This window comes from Hemicordylus capensis, chromosome 6 (genome assembly GCF_027244095.1).
Source record: "Hemicordylus capensis ecotype Gifberg chromosome 6, rHemCap1.1.pri, whole genome shotgun sequence".
NCBI classification, from domain to species: domain Eukaryota; kingdom Metazoa; phylum Chordata; class Lepidosauria; order Squamata; family Cordylidae; genus Hemicordylus; species Hemicordylus capensis.
Genome location: NC_069662.1, coordinates 121,756,151 through 121,772,604, shown reverse-complemented (window position 1 = coordinate 121,772,604; position 16,454 = coordinate 121,756,151). Strand labels below are relative to the sequence as shown.

At 48.6% G+C, this 16,454-nt stretch overlaps 2 protein-coding genes across 3 annotated transcripts in view; one reads left to right on the top strand and one right to left on the bottom strand.

Annotated features, from left to right (window-relative positions):
• LOC128328813 (uncharacterized) overlaps window positions 1-16,454 on the top strand; it is a 162,739-nt gene that overhangs the window by 42,378 nt on the left and 103,907 nt on the right. The gene's annotated exons all lie outside the window — the stretch shown is intronic.
• TWIST1 (twist family bHLH transcription factor 1) lies at window positions 1,780-7,305 on the bottom strand. The gene is made up of 2 exons (XM_053258906.1): window positions 6,368-7,305; window positions 1,780-2,530 (listed from the first exon to the last, which is right to left on the bottom strand). The coding sequence occupies exon 1, from the start codon at window positions 6,999-7,001 to the stop codon at window positions 6,402-6,404; it is 600 nt and encodes a 199-aa protein (XP_053114881.1). The 5' UTR covers window positions 7,002-7,305; the 3' UTR covers window positions 1,780-2,530; window positions 6,368-6,401.

The following is a 16,454-nucleotide window of genomic DNA, read 5'->3' as shown; positions in this document are numbered from 1 at the left end:
GCTTTCTCTCTGTGTGTCAACAGCATGCACCAGCCTCACAGATACCCTCTCTGGAAAGCCATAGGGCTCTTATGTCAGCAAGAGATGGTAATAGGTGGCTATGGAGCACAAACAGGGCTGGCGAGGAAAATCAACTCAACCTGGGCTAAGCAAACAAGCTTTGCTGGGAAGAAAGGCACCGTCTTATTTCTCCTCGACATTGCCGCTAGCTGGGCAGCAGAAGCAGCTCTGCAGTTGGCTGATCCCAAATGCTTTGAGTGATTGGAATACAACTCCGTTGCGAATCAAGACTTTTCAGGGCCATTTTTCTACGGAACAGGGGGAAACGCAGGACTTTGCCCTGGAGATACGCGGCCGAAAATCTACCTTTGCTTCCGGAGCTCGATCCTCAACGGAAGTGAGCCGAAGTACTTTTCGCTTACTTACTCGAAAGTAAGTCCCAGTGTTTCCAAATAAGGCTGCACAAACCTGCAGCCTTTGGCTTGCGGCATTTATGCATACTTGCAGTTTGGGGTGCATACTTCCACTTAGTGGGTGCAATTAGGCTTCATTAGAAGCATCGTAATTTTGCCTTGACGCCAACCGAAGGAGGATCGCACTCCCTGTGTTTAGGGTAAATCCGACTGCTCGGGCTTCATTAAGTTGCAACCGAGAACTCTGTAAAGCTGCAAGCAGTACAAGTCGTGTGTTTGTCCGCCTCACACGGAACTACACAAAACCCGATTTTGAAATATGAGAGCTGGATTCCCCATACTTCTGAAACAAACCGCGGAAACTTTAAAAAGGAACATAGATATACACACGACCCTAGCCTTAATTTTGATCATACAGTGGTATTGCTAAGAAGCTGGACACACGTCTTGAAAAGTATTTTCCACTGAAATGAATGGGGATTTACTTGCAAGTCAATTTGTGAAGACTGTGTGTCGTATGATTTCCATTCCACTTTCATTCATCAGCAAGTTACCGTTATAATCAGGCCGTCATTTGGTCTGGAAGGATAGCAGCAAAGCAAGTCCCCAGTCTTTGGGGGCACTTGAAGATCTCAACGCTAAATGTACACTGCTGCGTTGATTTGCGGGGCAAAGATGTTGAAACCACGAGGCGATCTTATGGCCAGATCCCAGGCCAGATCCCTTATTAGCGAGTAAGCCCTCTTACAGCCATTGGGATTGGGTTCCCAGTAAATATGTGTTGAGGACAACGTAAAAATCTCCATCTCCCTCTTCATTCTCGAGGGAAATAATGCCAAGACATAAATCGGTATGCATCTGGTTTATAGAAGGGCCCTTAGCCATTCGTCTCCCCCCTTTCCAATCGCACACATACACTTGCCCCCCGCCTACATTCTGCTAATACAGTTTTCTGCTGAGATACCAAGAGAGGATGCAGAAAACAAGTACAGACTGAAAAATGGCCACTAATTTAGGTCGGAGGATTCACACACACGCACACACCCAAATCCCCAACAACGTTACATTGCAATTTACAATTTTTAAAAATACAAAGTCTTTGGGTATTTTGATGGAAAGACGGACAGAATCTTAAGCCTAGCAAACCCCCGAACAGAATCATAAAGCTGTCTGGATAATTAACACTCCTGTGTCTGTCAGTAGCTAGTTTATTTGCGTTTTTCTCCCGTTTGTTTATATTACCCCGCCCCCATCCACCCTCTCCCCTTACTCTCCTGGGTAACTTCAGATCTACCCAGTGGAGCATTATTTACCTTGAGTTTCCAGCCCGCTTTTTTCTCCACAGACCAAACTTTTAAAGTTCTCGTTAACATTTCAATCATATTTATTTATTGCAGAAAAAAAAATATACAATGATATTTACAAAACAATCATAAAAATAGGAATGCATATAGACACCGGATCTATGTGCATTTTAACATGGGTCATCAATAAATAAATAGAATGTTTCATTTTGGGTTTTGTGGGGTTGGTTGTTGTTTTTCCCCCTCAGGAAGAATCAAAAAATAAAAGAGGCACCGGTTAGGTTTGCGCGCAAGCCAACCATGTTTTGCCCGCCTAAACATATTTTTAAGAGAGCCCCCCTCCCCTTTCTCACTCGCTCTAAAGAGGGATATTTCGGTTTTGGTGGTCATTAGATCTGTTCAAAAGCTGGGTTGGAGGAGTCCACAGTCACGTATTTCCTTCCACGAGTGGCTCATAAGGTCTCTTGGGAATGCATGCATGCAAGAACAAAGGGGGGGAAAGGAAATAAGGAAAAGTTAAATTCCAACATTCTTCGTCAAAATAAAAAAATAAAAATCAACCGGGTCAGATTTCTATCAGAATGCAGAGATGTCTGGTGAGCTGTTCAGCCGCCTCACTGTCCGAGGGGCCTCTGGGTCTCTCGCCTGAAATGCTCCCCACGCCCTGCTCTTTGCAACCTTGGCCAAGAACGCGTCTACATTTCCAAGAAAATCCTTGGCATTATTTGTCTTAGGGAAAAAAGAGGGGGGAATTCCAAGTGCAGAGTCTCTCTAGACAGTCCATTTTCTCTCCTTCTTTGGGAACAATGTCATCTGCAAAAACCCAGAGAGAGTAGGAGGAAACTTGATTACTGCAAAGGGAAAATGCTCTTTTTTTGAAAATGAAAGAGAAATAAATAAATAAATAATGAAATATGTGTAAAACAAGATCGATCCTTTTTGCATGCATCAAAACGGGGATTCAAGCCAAGGCTGAACAATGTGCGTGTGTGTATTGTGGGGCGGGTGGGCGGGGGAGGATTAAAGCACAAAGGAAGGAGGGGGGAGGGGATTGCTGGCAAGGCATGAAATTAGGAAACGCGCAGAGGGAAGTGTCACGGGTATCTAGGCGAATCTAGGATGTGGAGGGACACATGATCCCCTCTGGAACTAAGCCTAGCTACTTGGAAGCAAGTCCCATTGGATTCCAGGATAATTTACTTCCGAGTAAGCCTAGGCAGTAGCCCGAGATCCTAAGCACGCAAATCGCTATTTGGCACTCAGGTCCACGCAGATCCGGTGTGTCTAAGGGCATGCCTCCAATGGGCACCTTTTGCCAGAGTTCTCTAGAGCAGCCTCTCTAAGCTCACTCACTGCGGTCTCGAAGGCAGTTCAGCTGCTCACTTCCGCAAGCTCCGGGTTTTGTGTTTTGTTTGTTCGTGGCGGCAAAAAGGCCTGACCTATCTGATCCTGGCCTTCAAGGAATCGCTTTCGTTCATACTCTTGTCAAATTCCAGAGGGCTACGAAGGGCTAGGGGGGAATGCTGTAAAGAGCCTCGATCCTAAGCATGCTTGCTTGAAAGTAAGCCCCAAATGCATAGAAATTTCAAGCCAACTCACTAACTCACTAACTAGGAGATAACTGCCTTTCAGCCCCATCCTATGCATGTTTTATGCTTCCTGACAAATGCGTGCTACTTGCTCCAGAGTATATGTGCATAGGATCGCAGCTATGCAGCCTGATCTAACGCATATTTACTCGGAAGTAAGCCCCACTGTGTTCTATAGAGCTTATTCCTGAAGTGTACATGGAATCTCAGCATTCCACTCCAATCCCAAGCCTATCATGGGAAGTAAGCTCCGTTGAACTCAGTGGGGCTTCGGAGGAAAACGTGCTTTGGATCGGGGCTGCAGCCCTGTCTTCTCCTTGCGCTCCTTACAGTTTTCTTAGAAGCTCCTGTAGATTTCAATGAAATTCACTTCCACATGATGATCCTCATTAAAAACCGCGGCCTGTTTCAACGCCCCTGAGTTAGGCTGCAATCCTTGTCCAGAATAAGAAGAGCCAGATTTTCCCTACCAGTCCCATGTTATGCGTGCTACTCCTCGAGTAAGCCATGGGAGTTTTACTCGAAAAAATACCAAAATAAAATGCACTCGCAGTCTATTTCAGTGATCCCGGAGCTTTACACTGCTGACTCTCTATATGTTCATGAAATAAATTTAGGCTCCACGTGCCACTGAAATCAGTGAGATTCCATTTCCTATAAAGTAAGTAGATTTGTTGCCATATCCTATCCATCTTTACTCGGAAGAAAATGTCGCTTTCAGTTCAGTAGGGCTCAGTCTCAGGTTAAGGTTGGGATCCTAACGATTTGCTTGGGAGGAAGTGTAATTGAAGACAGTGGGACTTAACTTCTGAGTAAACATAGGATTATAGAGTGTGCAGTACTGAGTATTGCAGCAGTACGACTGCATACTTACTATGCATATTGCAAATGTACTTAGGACCCTGGCATATTGGTGCAATCAGCAGGCAGCTAAATATTACACACTCATTTAAGAGTAAGTGCCTCGAAATGTTTACCTCCAAGTCAACATGCTAAAAATTGGGCTGGATATTTACTTGGCAGTGAAGACTCTCTGCAATCAGTGGAACTTACTAATGCATGCAAGTACGCGCCAGTTCTAAACAATTACTGGAACATAGTCCTTAATTCTGAATTTGTTTTAATTATATTTGTTAGAAAGGGGGATTGGAGGTAAATTTACAAATGCACTTTCTGTCGCATCGGGATATCAGGACTGGGGTTTGCTTTGGCAGTTCTAAATAGATTACTATGCTGGGACCATAGTAGTCTAATCGGTTAGATTAGAGAAAACACGTTTAGGATGTCCAACAGCGTAAGAGACCCAGCAAACAAATCATTCCGAGGTGGCGGTAGGAAGCGGGCCTGAAGTCGCGAAAGCCCCACCAAGCCACTGTTAGGCCTCTCCCACGGGAATACATGAGATTTTCTCGCGAGAAAAACTTAGACTCCCAGCCTGTCACAACCGTTCTCTGCTTCAACCACGGTGGCTTCTTTAGGAAGAAGTTGCATCGAAATCAACCGGAGCTTCTGCATAGAGGAATTTGGAAAGACCGGGTTTGACTAGACCACATGAGTGGGACCTCATAACCAATTCGGCTCTTAAGATCACACGCCCAGTCTCTCTAAAACGTGGGTCATGCTTTTTCAATGATGCCGTATTGGTTGATTATCCTAAAGCCGTAGCTAAACCTATATGAAGTCAAGAAGGATCTCCTCTACAAGTAAGCTTGCTTAGGATATGGGCGTGCATATTCCCGAATCCTATTTATTTCTTTTTAATAAACATCTAAACTGATTTCCACCCCCACCCCGAATTTATTTCATGTGGGAGTTGCTTTCAACTTGGGAAAGCAGTCCCGATCTGCTTTAGGTGGGCTCTTTTCAAACAAATGAGGTGATTGTAATGTTTTGGATGGCAAATCGGAAAGGGCTGCTCGACTTAGACGAGGGGTCTAACCCGCATCTCTGGTTTTCATCAGAATGTCATTCTAAGGCTACCAGGCGAATCGTCTCCTTCAAATCAAGAAAACTTCCTTTGGAATGTGGATTAATCCGGGTAACGGGTGGACTGCAGGATACAGCGTGCAAAGGGAAATCAATTCGACTTCATCCCAAGCCTGCCCTTTTAGAAAGGGGGAAGCCTTTGAACCGAAGGAGCACTCAGATACATTTGTAGACCCCTATGAAAGCCGGGAGCTGTTGGTGGAGGCTTCCTCCCGAGCAAGCTAACTCCTATAGGTCTTTCTTGATGACCACCAACACCACCAACATTCATTCATTTGCGATGGGGCCTTCTTCTGAGTAACTACGTCTAAGATGAGATGCTCCGGTCCTAAGCATGCTGCTTGCTTGGAAGCCAGCCTAGTCGAAGGGAAGGGAAGGGAGCGGAGGAGAGGGGAGGGGCAGGGGGTGTTACTCGCCCTGCTTTTTCAATGGAAGCAGCAGCTAGCCTACGCTGGAGTTCAGAGGCCTTTACCGAGGAGGAGGAGGGACATTAGGGGTTAGAGTGGCTGGCGACCATAGACCCCTCCAGAATTCGAGGGATTCCCTCGACAGTCAGTGGGAACGAAAAGGCCTACCCGTCCCTGGATCCCATAGATCCAAGGAGCCGGGTTGTATGAATGCTAAACATCCTGTTCGAATCCACAAGGGCTCCAAGAGTAGGTGTGTGTCAAGGGCTCCGGAGACCTCAGAGTCCCAAAAGAGAAGTCCTAACCATGCCATTCTGGAGAGGTCGGGTCAAGAGAGCTTGCTCTCGAGTTAGCATCTTCCTGGAGGTCTGGCCTGGCTTCTCCTCTGGGCTGAGTCTCCTGGGTTTCCCGTGGAGCTTGGCTTTCCCAGTCAGATCCGGGAGTTGGGCAGCTCCTCCTGCGCCCCCTCCCTGTCCCTTCCAAGCAACTGCCCAGGGAGATGCGAGGAAGAGGCTGGAGATGGGAGGTACCAGCCAGGTGAAAGTTCGAGGGGGTTTCCTCGCGAGTCAGGGGCCTCCCTCAGCAGGCCGCCGTCGCGGCAAAGAAGGCCAAGCCGCAGCGCCTGCCTCCCCAGGACAGCTGGTCTCCCCGGCCCCCTTCCCCCTTACCTAGGTCTCCGGCCGGGGCAGGCGGCGCGGGCCGCTAGTGGGAGGCGGACATGGACCAGGCGCCCTCCATGCGCCAGACGGAGAAGGCGTAGCTGAGGCGCTCGTGGGCCACATAGCTGCAGCTGGCCATCTTGGAGTCGAGCTCGTCGCTCTGCAGGACCTGGTAGAGGAAGTCGATGTAGCGGGCGGCCAGCTTGAGCGTCTGGATCTTGCTCAGCTTGTCCGACGGCAGCGTCGGGATGATCTTGCGCAGCGCCGCGAAGGCTTCGTTCAGCGACTGGGTGCGCTGCCGCTCGCGGACGTTGGCCATCACCCGCTGCGTCTGGAGCTCCTCGTAGGACTGTGGGCTGCCCCCGCCGCTGCTGCTGCCCCCGCCGCCGCCGCCTCCGCCTCCGGCGGACTTCTTTCCCCGCTTGCCTTGCGCTGGGCTGCAGGGCTCCTCGGCCACGCTGATCGCTGCTCCGGCTCCTCCGCTCCCGGCTCCGGCTGCGCTCCTGCGGCTCGATCGCCTCTTGCGCCCGCCTCGCTTCCCGCCGCCCTGAAGCTGCTGCTGTCGGTCGGGCTCCTCCTCGCTGTTGCTCAGGCTGTCGTCGGCGGGCGAGACTGGAGAGTTCGACTCGTCCTGCTGCATCATCTCGGGGGCCAACCCGCAGCGCACCGAGCGGCCCTTTTAGGGGGCGAGGAGGGAGGCGGGGGAGAGGGGGGGCGCCTAACCAGCCAGCTCCCCCTGGCTGGATCCTGGGCCTGGCGAAAGAGGAGGAGGAGGAGGAGGAGGAGGAAGAGGACCAGGGGGGAGGGAGGGAGGGAGGAGAGGAGGACCTCACTTGGGAGGGTGGGGAGAGGCCATCGGGAGCCCAAAAAGAGACGGCGACCCAGAAGGAGGCGAGCTCTCTGGCGCGGGCAGCCTCCCTCCCGATGGCTCCTTGGAGCTGCCTGGGAGTTGGGCGAAAGTTGCAGCCTGGGACGCTCTTATAGCTCCTGCTGGCGGAAACTTTGGGGGTAGCCGTGCCATTGGCTTGACGTGGAGAGGAGGGACTTTGCCGAGGTTTAGACGAAAGTTTCCGCTTCCCCCTCCCCTCCCAATCAGTTCCCAGACCGTTAGCCCAGTGATCTAATTGAGCCCCCTGCCCAAATCCCCCATTCCTCTCATTTGATGTAGGTGTTATAAGATATCCGCCCCCCCTTTTAAGGGGAGGAGGGAGCGTTGCAAGAGAACCCCGATCCCCTCCCGCAGTCCCCTGAGATCCACAACCCATTTCCTTCCGAGGCTGCGATCATAGATCTACTTCCTTAGAAGCAACCAGTTTCACTCAGATCAATGAGAATCGCATCCTCCTCGATTTATTTACTGGGATGCAGGGCCTATTGATTTCAGTCAGGATAATAGGCACGTAAGCCCGTTCAAGGTCTTAAAAAGCCGAAGCCCATCGGGGGCCCGCGCAGTCATTGGCTTGCAATCGCAAGCAAGATCCTTCCCAACCAATGCGTTTGGGAACAAGCTGTAACGGAGGCATGATCTAACAATTCAGTGAAACCAAAGTCCCATTCACTTCCACCCGATCCAAACACATTTTCTTAGGAAAGGCAGGCTCAGGCTGCGATCCTACTTGGAACTGAACCTCGGTGAAACTCAAGGTACCTACTTCCGAGTAAAGAAACTTACTGATTCCAGGCATTCAAATGTGACCTGTGTCTCAGCAAGGGGTACTCAGTGTCCGGGTGACAACAGAAGCCAGTTTAACACTTCAGTACACCGGGTGTTGGGACTGAAGAGTTCTGCTACCGACCCAAACCGTTTTGGTTGGGAGCGGACTGAATTCATAGCAAGGAGACTTATGCCCACCGTTGTATGTGGAAAGATCCAGGTGTGCGCTCGCATCCCACCAAGCCAACTTAAGTTGTGGATCGAGGGCGGGAGGGCCCTTCTTGCCCTAGAAAGCTGCCAAATAGGGACTGTGGCTGTCCTCAACCGCAGCAGCAGTAGTCCCAGGAACTGGGGAGCTTTGCCTCGCTCGCCAATTTCCTGAGCGCAGCCTAGAGGTGAGGACAGCCTAACGGATGTCCGCTCAGTCCTGCTCAGCACCCGCTGGGTATAGCTCGCCCAGGCAAATCCACTCATTGGGGGGGGGGGGGGGCTGGGTCAATAGTGGGCGGTGATGTCATTCGCGGGGGAAAGACTTCTTCGTGGCAATTGGGTCAGATTGGATGGAAGAATGCCTCTTCCATGGATGGAAGAATGCCTCTTCAGAAGAACGCCGTGGATGGAAGAACGCCTCTTCCATGGGTGGAAGAAAGCCTCTTCCATTCATTTGCTGCCAGCCTATATTTTTGCGGACCAGTAAATTCCATTGGGACATATTCCTTCCAGGAATGCCTGGTTAGAACTGGGATGTTAATACATTTGCGGCAGATGCATTCCATACATCTCTGGGAGATGTGTGTTAAAAACAAAAAAGAATTACACACACACACACACACACACACCACTTTCAATACACGCACACTCCAGTGCTTTCTTTACACTGGAGTACATGTGCATTGGGAGTTGGGCGGGCGGGTCCTGTGTAAAGAAAACAACGGAGGAGGTTATAACCCGATTTTAAAAGAGTTTGAAATCCAGTGCGTTGGGGCAATCTTGAGGCACACGACACGTGCACATCCAGGGTTGAAGTCCGCGGGACTACTGCAGAGGAAAAAAGAGTTGACGAGATTGTCCCCATGAAAGTCATTTGCTTAGAAATAAATCCCATGGGTTTCAACAGTTTGAATATTCCAGTCAAGAGAGTTGGGGTTTAAACACTGCAGATAGTAGTAGAAGTAACCCCTTTAAGCCTAAACAGGGTTGAGAAGTCCTTTAGTATTATTTAAAATATTTATATACCGTTTTTCATCATCATCATCAACAATAACAGTTGTCAAAGCGGTTTCAATAGCAAAAGGAAAAAGAAGATGGTTTCCTGTCCCCAAGGAACTTGTAATCCAGACCCCAGAGAGCCACCAGGGAGACCGTGGGAGTGAAGCTGTGTTGGGTTAAATAATCAGAGACAGTTAGTGTCCCCTGCTGAATTGAATGGAAGGGATGCCTTTGCTTTGCCTAGTAAATAGTGGTCCAGAGGTTTAAGAAGCGTTTCGCACTCCAAATATACACGCGCCTTTTACTCGAGAGTAGGTGGGGTCCCATTGTGGCATTTGATTCCCCAGTAAGTGAACCCTCACTTGGAAACGAGTCCTGCTGAAATCCACGGCCTCCCTTCTATCGAACTTGCCTTTTGCACTGAGGGTGGGCGGAGATTGGTGCTGTTGGGTCCGGCTTTTCTCTGGCCGATACTTTTGCTTTCAAATTCGCATTGGGATGCCTTCATGCCTGATTCTTGCAGCCCACCGCCTTTTCTTCCAGCCTTTTGTGGCTTACTTGCTTACTTGTTTTGTTTTTCGCCACACCCGCCTCTTTTTCAAAATGAATAAATTCCTCTGCAGTGTCGTGGAAAGCCTCTGTCGGAATTATGAGAGTGGTAATAAATGACTGTGGTTTTTAGATATTTGGGTCCCTGCGGTAGGAGAATATTTCCATGCCTCTCTACTTTCTCTCCTCCAGCTCCCCAAAACATACTCAAGATCTGCCATCTAATTATTTCCCTTCACATAGGGAGAAAAAAAAAAACCTCTGCCGATCTTCTCAAGAGGGCACTCTCCAGAAAACAGAGAGCATGCTGCGTTCCCTTTGGGTCCCTTTCATTTCTTATGGGGAAAAAAAATCAACCCCCAAACTATCGCATAATATAGTTCGTCCTCCAAAAAAACCCAAACCAAGAAGGTACAAAGAGCAAAGCGATTGGGGTGGCCCACAACAAGTGACTGAATGTGGTGAAAGACTATTGCCACCAAAGGCGACTCTAAAATCTCGTTCCCTGAAAAGCTGCTGCCTGTTTTTGCAAAGGAGCGACTTGCTTTTTGAATCCCGAGCATGTGCTGGTTGTACCATTAGGCGTCCGGAACTGAATGAGAAGAGCTAGGTGTGCGCAGACCCGAATGCAAAGACGCTTCTCCTGCGAAAAATGCAAAAAAACGGGCCTTTCCAGAGAAGGCAGAAGAGAAGCCACGTGGCCCGACGTGCTCTCCTCGCAAGAGGACAGCAACTCTCCTGTGAGTGACCCGAGTCAGTCTCAAACGAGTCATTGGTAAAAGGGATCGTGGCCTTGGGCTTTCGACGGAAGACACCCCAGGACTGGAGATGTCTTTCATCTGCTGGATCTCAAAGCTCCGCCTAGCCACCTCTAAACTATGGAAACGGACCAGTCGCCTTGATGTCAAACAAGGCTTCAACTGGTGCCCATTGGGGACAGTCAGGGCTATGTGAGTGGGCGGTGTCGACTTTATGGCTCTAGGACCCACACCGATGAGCGAATCGTTGTCTATAGAAAGCAGCACCACTTAGAAGAAGGGAACCCTCTGGCAACAAACACCCCAACGACTTTCCTCCCCACTAGAAAAACGATGTTACTGTCACAGTAACATCTGGGCATACGAAATGCACTAGGGTACACATTCATTTCCGTTCTACATTAAAAAAAAAATAGTTTGACGCCCATGCCTCAGCCCATGAAAGGAGAGGCCAAGGGACGGGAATTTTTGAGAGTCACTTCCATCCAGAGGGGACTTCTTGGAAACCTAAGGATAACCATCAAGCACTTCGTGTAAACACATTTATGGAGATGATTCTGAAAAGAGGAAGTTTCACTGGAAGCCATTCATCGCTTGGACTTGTGATACTGAAGAGGAGTGTACAGTATTAATGCGACCTTTCGCGGTAGTTTTTTACTCTGAGGCTTGCTGTCTAAATGATGCAGTAACGTTGTTGTTGTAGCTGTCAGTGGCTGACGGCGTGGCAATTTATCCAGAGTCGTCCCATTGAAATTAAAAGGACAAGTTAGGCAGGAATAAATTTCCTCATCATGTCAGCCATTCATCATCATCATCATCATCATCATCATCATCATCATCAACAACAACAACAACATCTTAACATCTTCCTCCAAAGAGCTGAAGGCAGGCAGAATACATGGTTGTAGGCTGTCTCACAATCACAGCAGCCTTGGTAGGTAGCCTGCGATTGGCTTAAAGTCACCTAGAGAACTGTAGGGGTGAGCGAGGATTTGAACCGGTTTCCCCCCCACCCTCCCCTGGTCTGAATCCAACACTCTGAAACCACTAATAATGGAAAAGGAAAAACCAAAGAACAGAGAAAACGGTGAAAGAGGACCTGCAGTAGCCAGTTAGGTTGCTGGCCACCTAACAATATACACTCGAGTTTGCTGGGGAAGGGAGGGTATATTCTGGTGCCCGTCCAATTCTAACCCGTATTTCCTGACAGCCTGGCTGCAGGTTAGAGGCAAACAAGCTGGAAGGTTACTTTCCCACAGAGCTTCTGGGGTGCAGTTTGGAGCAGAGAGGATGAGGAAAGGAACGCTCGTTTTCCTCTCCAGTCGCCTCTGGGTTTCAGGGAAACGTTAACTTTCCCTTCAAGGACTTCGGTGAGGAAGTACGTTCCATTGCAAGGAACTAACTTAAGATGCAAGCTACTTGGCAACACACTCCACGACATCCAGTTGGACTTCTTCAAAGTGAAAGGGCGAGCGACCCGACCGAGGGCCAGGCCGCGATCCACACAGCTTGAATGCCGGTTGCCTTTACAGCAGTTGTTCTACTACTCCGGCTGACTCCAGGATAAATACACCTGAGTAAAGAGCTTGACAAGAAAGGCTTGGAATCCAGATTCCAAGCATCCTTCAGCCTCACCCATTATAAACCGGAAGGCGCTCATGATTTAAGGCAGCGACCTGAAATGCCGTTTGCCGGTCCCGTTCACACGTGTCGGTAGAACATTTCGTTTGCCCCCCTTCCTCACTTACACGTGATGACTCGGGCTGAATGTGTGAAATGATTTGCGTTAAAACAAAGTCAGCATGTGGCGGGGTGGGGTGGAGACCTAGCGTTGAAAAGAAGTATAGCCTTGAGGCAACAGGGAATCTCTGTGATTTCCTAAATCGCAACTCTGCAGTGAATGTAAAGTGTTTGACAAATGGGTAAAGTGTTCGGCACATTCACACGTGTGAACCAGCAAATCTTGGCAGAGAATCCTTATGTTGAGTTCTTTATTTTTACATTTATATCCCACTCTTCGCCAAGGAATCCAGAGAGCCCTGCACATGGCTATGTAAACTACCTAACAATCCTGTTGAGGTAAGTTAGGCTGAGAGATAAGTGACTGACTCCAAGTCACCCAGTGAGTTTTATGGTTGGATGGGGGATTTGCACTCTGGTCTTCCCGGTCCTAGGCCAACTGCAGCAGCTGGCCTCACTTTCTAACAACTTTAATGTCACGTTTTATTTCTGCCTTCCGTTTGAAACCGATTGAAGTGGAGCTGAGCACTTAAGCCTCAAAGCCTGTCGCTCCCCAAGGTGTGTGCGGAGCGACCTTTCTCTCTACCGGGCAGGAAAGCAAAACCCCACCGTCCTTCTTTTCGGAATGACCCACTAAGTTCAAACAACAAAACTGCCGAAAATGGGCTCTTTAAAAGCAACCCCCTCCCCTTTACACCTCATAGCAGGATCTCTGGTCGGAGGGATTGACATGGTTGAGCGGGGATCTAAACCGGGATGGTGGTCCTACAGAAATGCTGCCTGGTGTTATTTGGCAGAAAGAGGAGAATCCCTGCGAGCTATTTTAAGCCACCTTTCCTTTTCCTTCCTGTCCAAACGCGCGACCCTTCAAGACGGGCAAACTCAAGCTGTATCATCCTCTCCAGCGCAAGCAGCTCATCACCTTCGGCCGAGTCAGTTCTGGCAGCGAAACACACAAGCAAACCCAAGGAGGATCTCTCCATCCCGCCAAAGTAAGAGGTTGCCGCGTTTTGCCAAATTCATTTCGTTCCCTCTCGCATCTCCCGTCGAAATGCCCTGTTTGCTTAACTGCACCAGAGACTTTTGCAGCCAAGGCGATTGCATGATCTGGAACTTACCCGCTCGGATCTAATATAACCACCCAACAAAACACATCAGATGGAGTTTTTAATAAGCCACAAGTCAGTTGCTGGAAAAAGGAATAAACGGAACTCCTTCAAGTGCTGCCAACGAGGGGAAAGAGAAAAAAAAAAATCTCCTGGAAACTTCACAGAGCCCCCTCCTCTCTTTCCTGCCGGTGAATACAATTGCCAGCACTCTGGAAGCGAGGCTCTAGGTTTTTTGTTTTTTTGTTGTTGTTTTTTAAAGGCCTGCCCTTGCTTTTTGCTTTTAAAGATCCCATTTTCAGCAGTTTTGTTACTTGAACTTAGTGAGTAATTCCAAAAAGAAGGAATGTGGGGTTTAGCCTCCCTGGCCGGCAGAGAGAGAGAGGTTGCTCGCACGCACACCTTGGGGAGTGTCACGGTTTGAGGCTTAAGTGTTCAGCTCCACTTCAATTGGTTTAAAACGCCTTAAATCGGTTTGTAATAAGGTTTTACATGAGACTAGATTTTTAAAGGGGTCCAATCTCTTCTGCTTTCTAGCCTGCATTAAAAATACCAGGCAGCTTCCAGACTAGTTAGTCATGACTGAGCAGTGCTGAATTCAGTGAGACAAGGAAGTCGTTCACACAACCAAAAACTGTGTTCTACCCAGGTTTGGGAGCTGTGTCTGTGTGTTCCCAGTTTTTGGTTGTGTGGAAGCAAGGTAGGAAGAAAAGCTACCCAGATTTCCCTCCTATTTTGCTTCCACACAACCGAAAACTGGGAGTACACAGAGCTCCCAAACCGGGGTAGAACACAGTTTTTGATGGTGTGAATGACCTCAAGGTAGTCATTACTCACTTAACCTGAATGAAAAGCAACAGGGTCTTTTCATGAAACAAGTCTAATGAAAAGCCTAATGAAATGCAATAGGGAATCTTTAGAGGAGAGCTGGTCTTGTGGTAGCAAGCATGACTTGTCCCATTAGCTAAGTAGGGCCCACCCTGATTGCATATGAATGGGAGCACTGTAAGATATTCCCTTGGGGATAGAGCCACTCTGGGAAGAGCAGAAGGTTTCAAGTTCCCTCCCTGGCTTCTCCAAGATAGGGCTGAGAGAGATTCCAGCCTACAGCCTTGGAGAAGCCGCTGCCAGTCTGTGAAGACAATACTGAGCTGGATAGACCAATGGTCTGACTCAGTATATGACAGTTTCCTATATTCCTATGTTCCTATGTTCCCATGTTCCTAAAGCCCTGATGGATCAGACCAGTCACCAGGGGTGACTAACCTGAGTCTCTCCAACTCCCGTCATCCCTAGCTTCAAAGTAAACCTGGACACAGGATCCCTGAGATGCAGGATACAGATAGGAAGTCTACTACTGTATGTGAATTCAATGTAACATGTTAAAAATGTGTTTGTGTATACAGTTTTGACATACAGATGCACTGGTGTAGCAAGAAAACAGTCTAACAGAAGTGTTCAACTAACTGTAGTGTTGGGAAAGCAGGGATTTTTCACATCCTCCTCTTTCCCAGGAAGCCCCCTGTACTACCTGCACATATGTCCCCAAGGGCTGTGTGGCCCTCAGAGGCATATTTTCAGTGGCACAGAGGGCTTCCTGGGGAAGGAAAGGGCACCAAAAATCCTTGCTACACTGGTGCAGTTGGTGGGGAAGTTCTGCTAGGCTGCTCTCTCTCTCCATCCTTGCTCTGTATGTCAGCCACCATACCCAGATTGTACATGCGCTGAGCATAATGTGTTAACAGGGCTCTGATGGGTCATTTTAAAATTCTAACTCATGAAGGCTTTATATCTAAATCTGGGAAATGGGAGCAACTGAAGAAAATTCCAGAAACAGTTGCTTTTTTGTTTGTCTTCCCTCTCAACACTCAAAAAAACCTACCGTTGAATCAGCAGAGCGCAGTGGCTCAAGAAAGAGATTCAAAGGCGTGAAGGTGCAAATCCATTGGAAGCTCATTGGGTAGCCTTGAGGATGTCACAGTATTATTAGGGATATTTATAGTACCACAGGGTTTTAGTACTGGGAGGAGAGCTGGTCTTGTGGTAGCAAGTATGAATTGTTCCCTTTGTTAAGCTGGGTCTGCCCTGGTTGGATTTGAATGGGAGCACTGTAAGACTCCCCATAGGGGATGGGGCCACTCTGGGAAGAGCGCCTGCACCATGCATGCTTGCATGCAGAAGGTTCCAAGTTCCCTCCCTGGCATCTCCAAGATAGGGCTGAGAGACACGCCTGCCTGCAACCTTGGAAAAGTGGCTGCCAGTCTGTGTAGACTAGGCCTGCTCAATTTAGCTCTCCTCCAGCTGTTTTTGGACTACAACTCCCATAATCCCCAGCCACAATGGCCAATAGCCAGGGATTATGGGAGCTGTAGGCCAACAACTGCAGGAGGGCCGAAGTTGAGCAGGCCTGGTGTAGACAATACTGAGCTAGATGGACCAAGGTTCTGACTCGGTATAAGTCAGTTTCCTATGTTCCTAACTGGAAGGCACCCTGGAGATCTTCTATGGACTCCACTCCACTCAGGGCAGGAATCTACTACAGCAGTTTTGACAGATGGCCATCCATCCAATCTGTCTCCGAAAGTCTAGCGAATGAGATCCCACCACTGCATGTGGGAGTCCATCAGCTCTGAACAGCTCTTTCCGTTAGGAAATTCCTTCTGATCACTTAGCCTTATATACTGCTTTTCAACAGTAAAAGTTCTCAATGTGATTTACATAGCAGAAGAATTGTGGTTTTCTGTCCCGAGGGGACTCACAATTTAAAAGCAATACAAGGGGGACACCAGGAATGACCACTGGAGGAATGCTGTGCAGGGATTATATAGGAGTGGTTGCTCTCCCCCTGCTAAACAGGAGAAAAGTAATGCTTTCAAAGATGCCTCTTTATGCAATCAGCACGGATGATCTCACTTTCTCTTAGCCCAGCCTGTACCAGCAGATTATTGTGAGGATAAAATGAGATGGTAACATGTACATCACCTTGGACTTCTTTGAGCAAAGTAGGGAGATGCAAATGTTATACATATCTTTGATTCTCTCTTGTGGTTTGTGTGCACATGTAAATGCTCCAAAACCAT

Coding starts and splice junctions, on each gene's coding strand:
- TWIST1 (XM_053258906.1), bottom strand. CDS start 7,001: ATGATGCAGCAGGACGAGTCGAACTCTCCAGTCTCGCCCGCCGACGAC.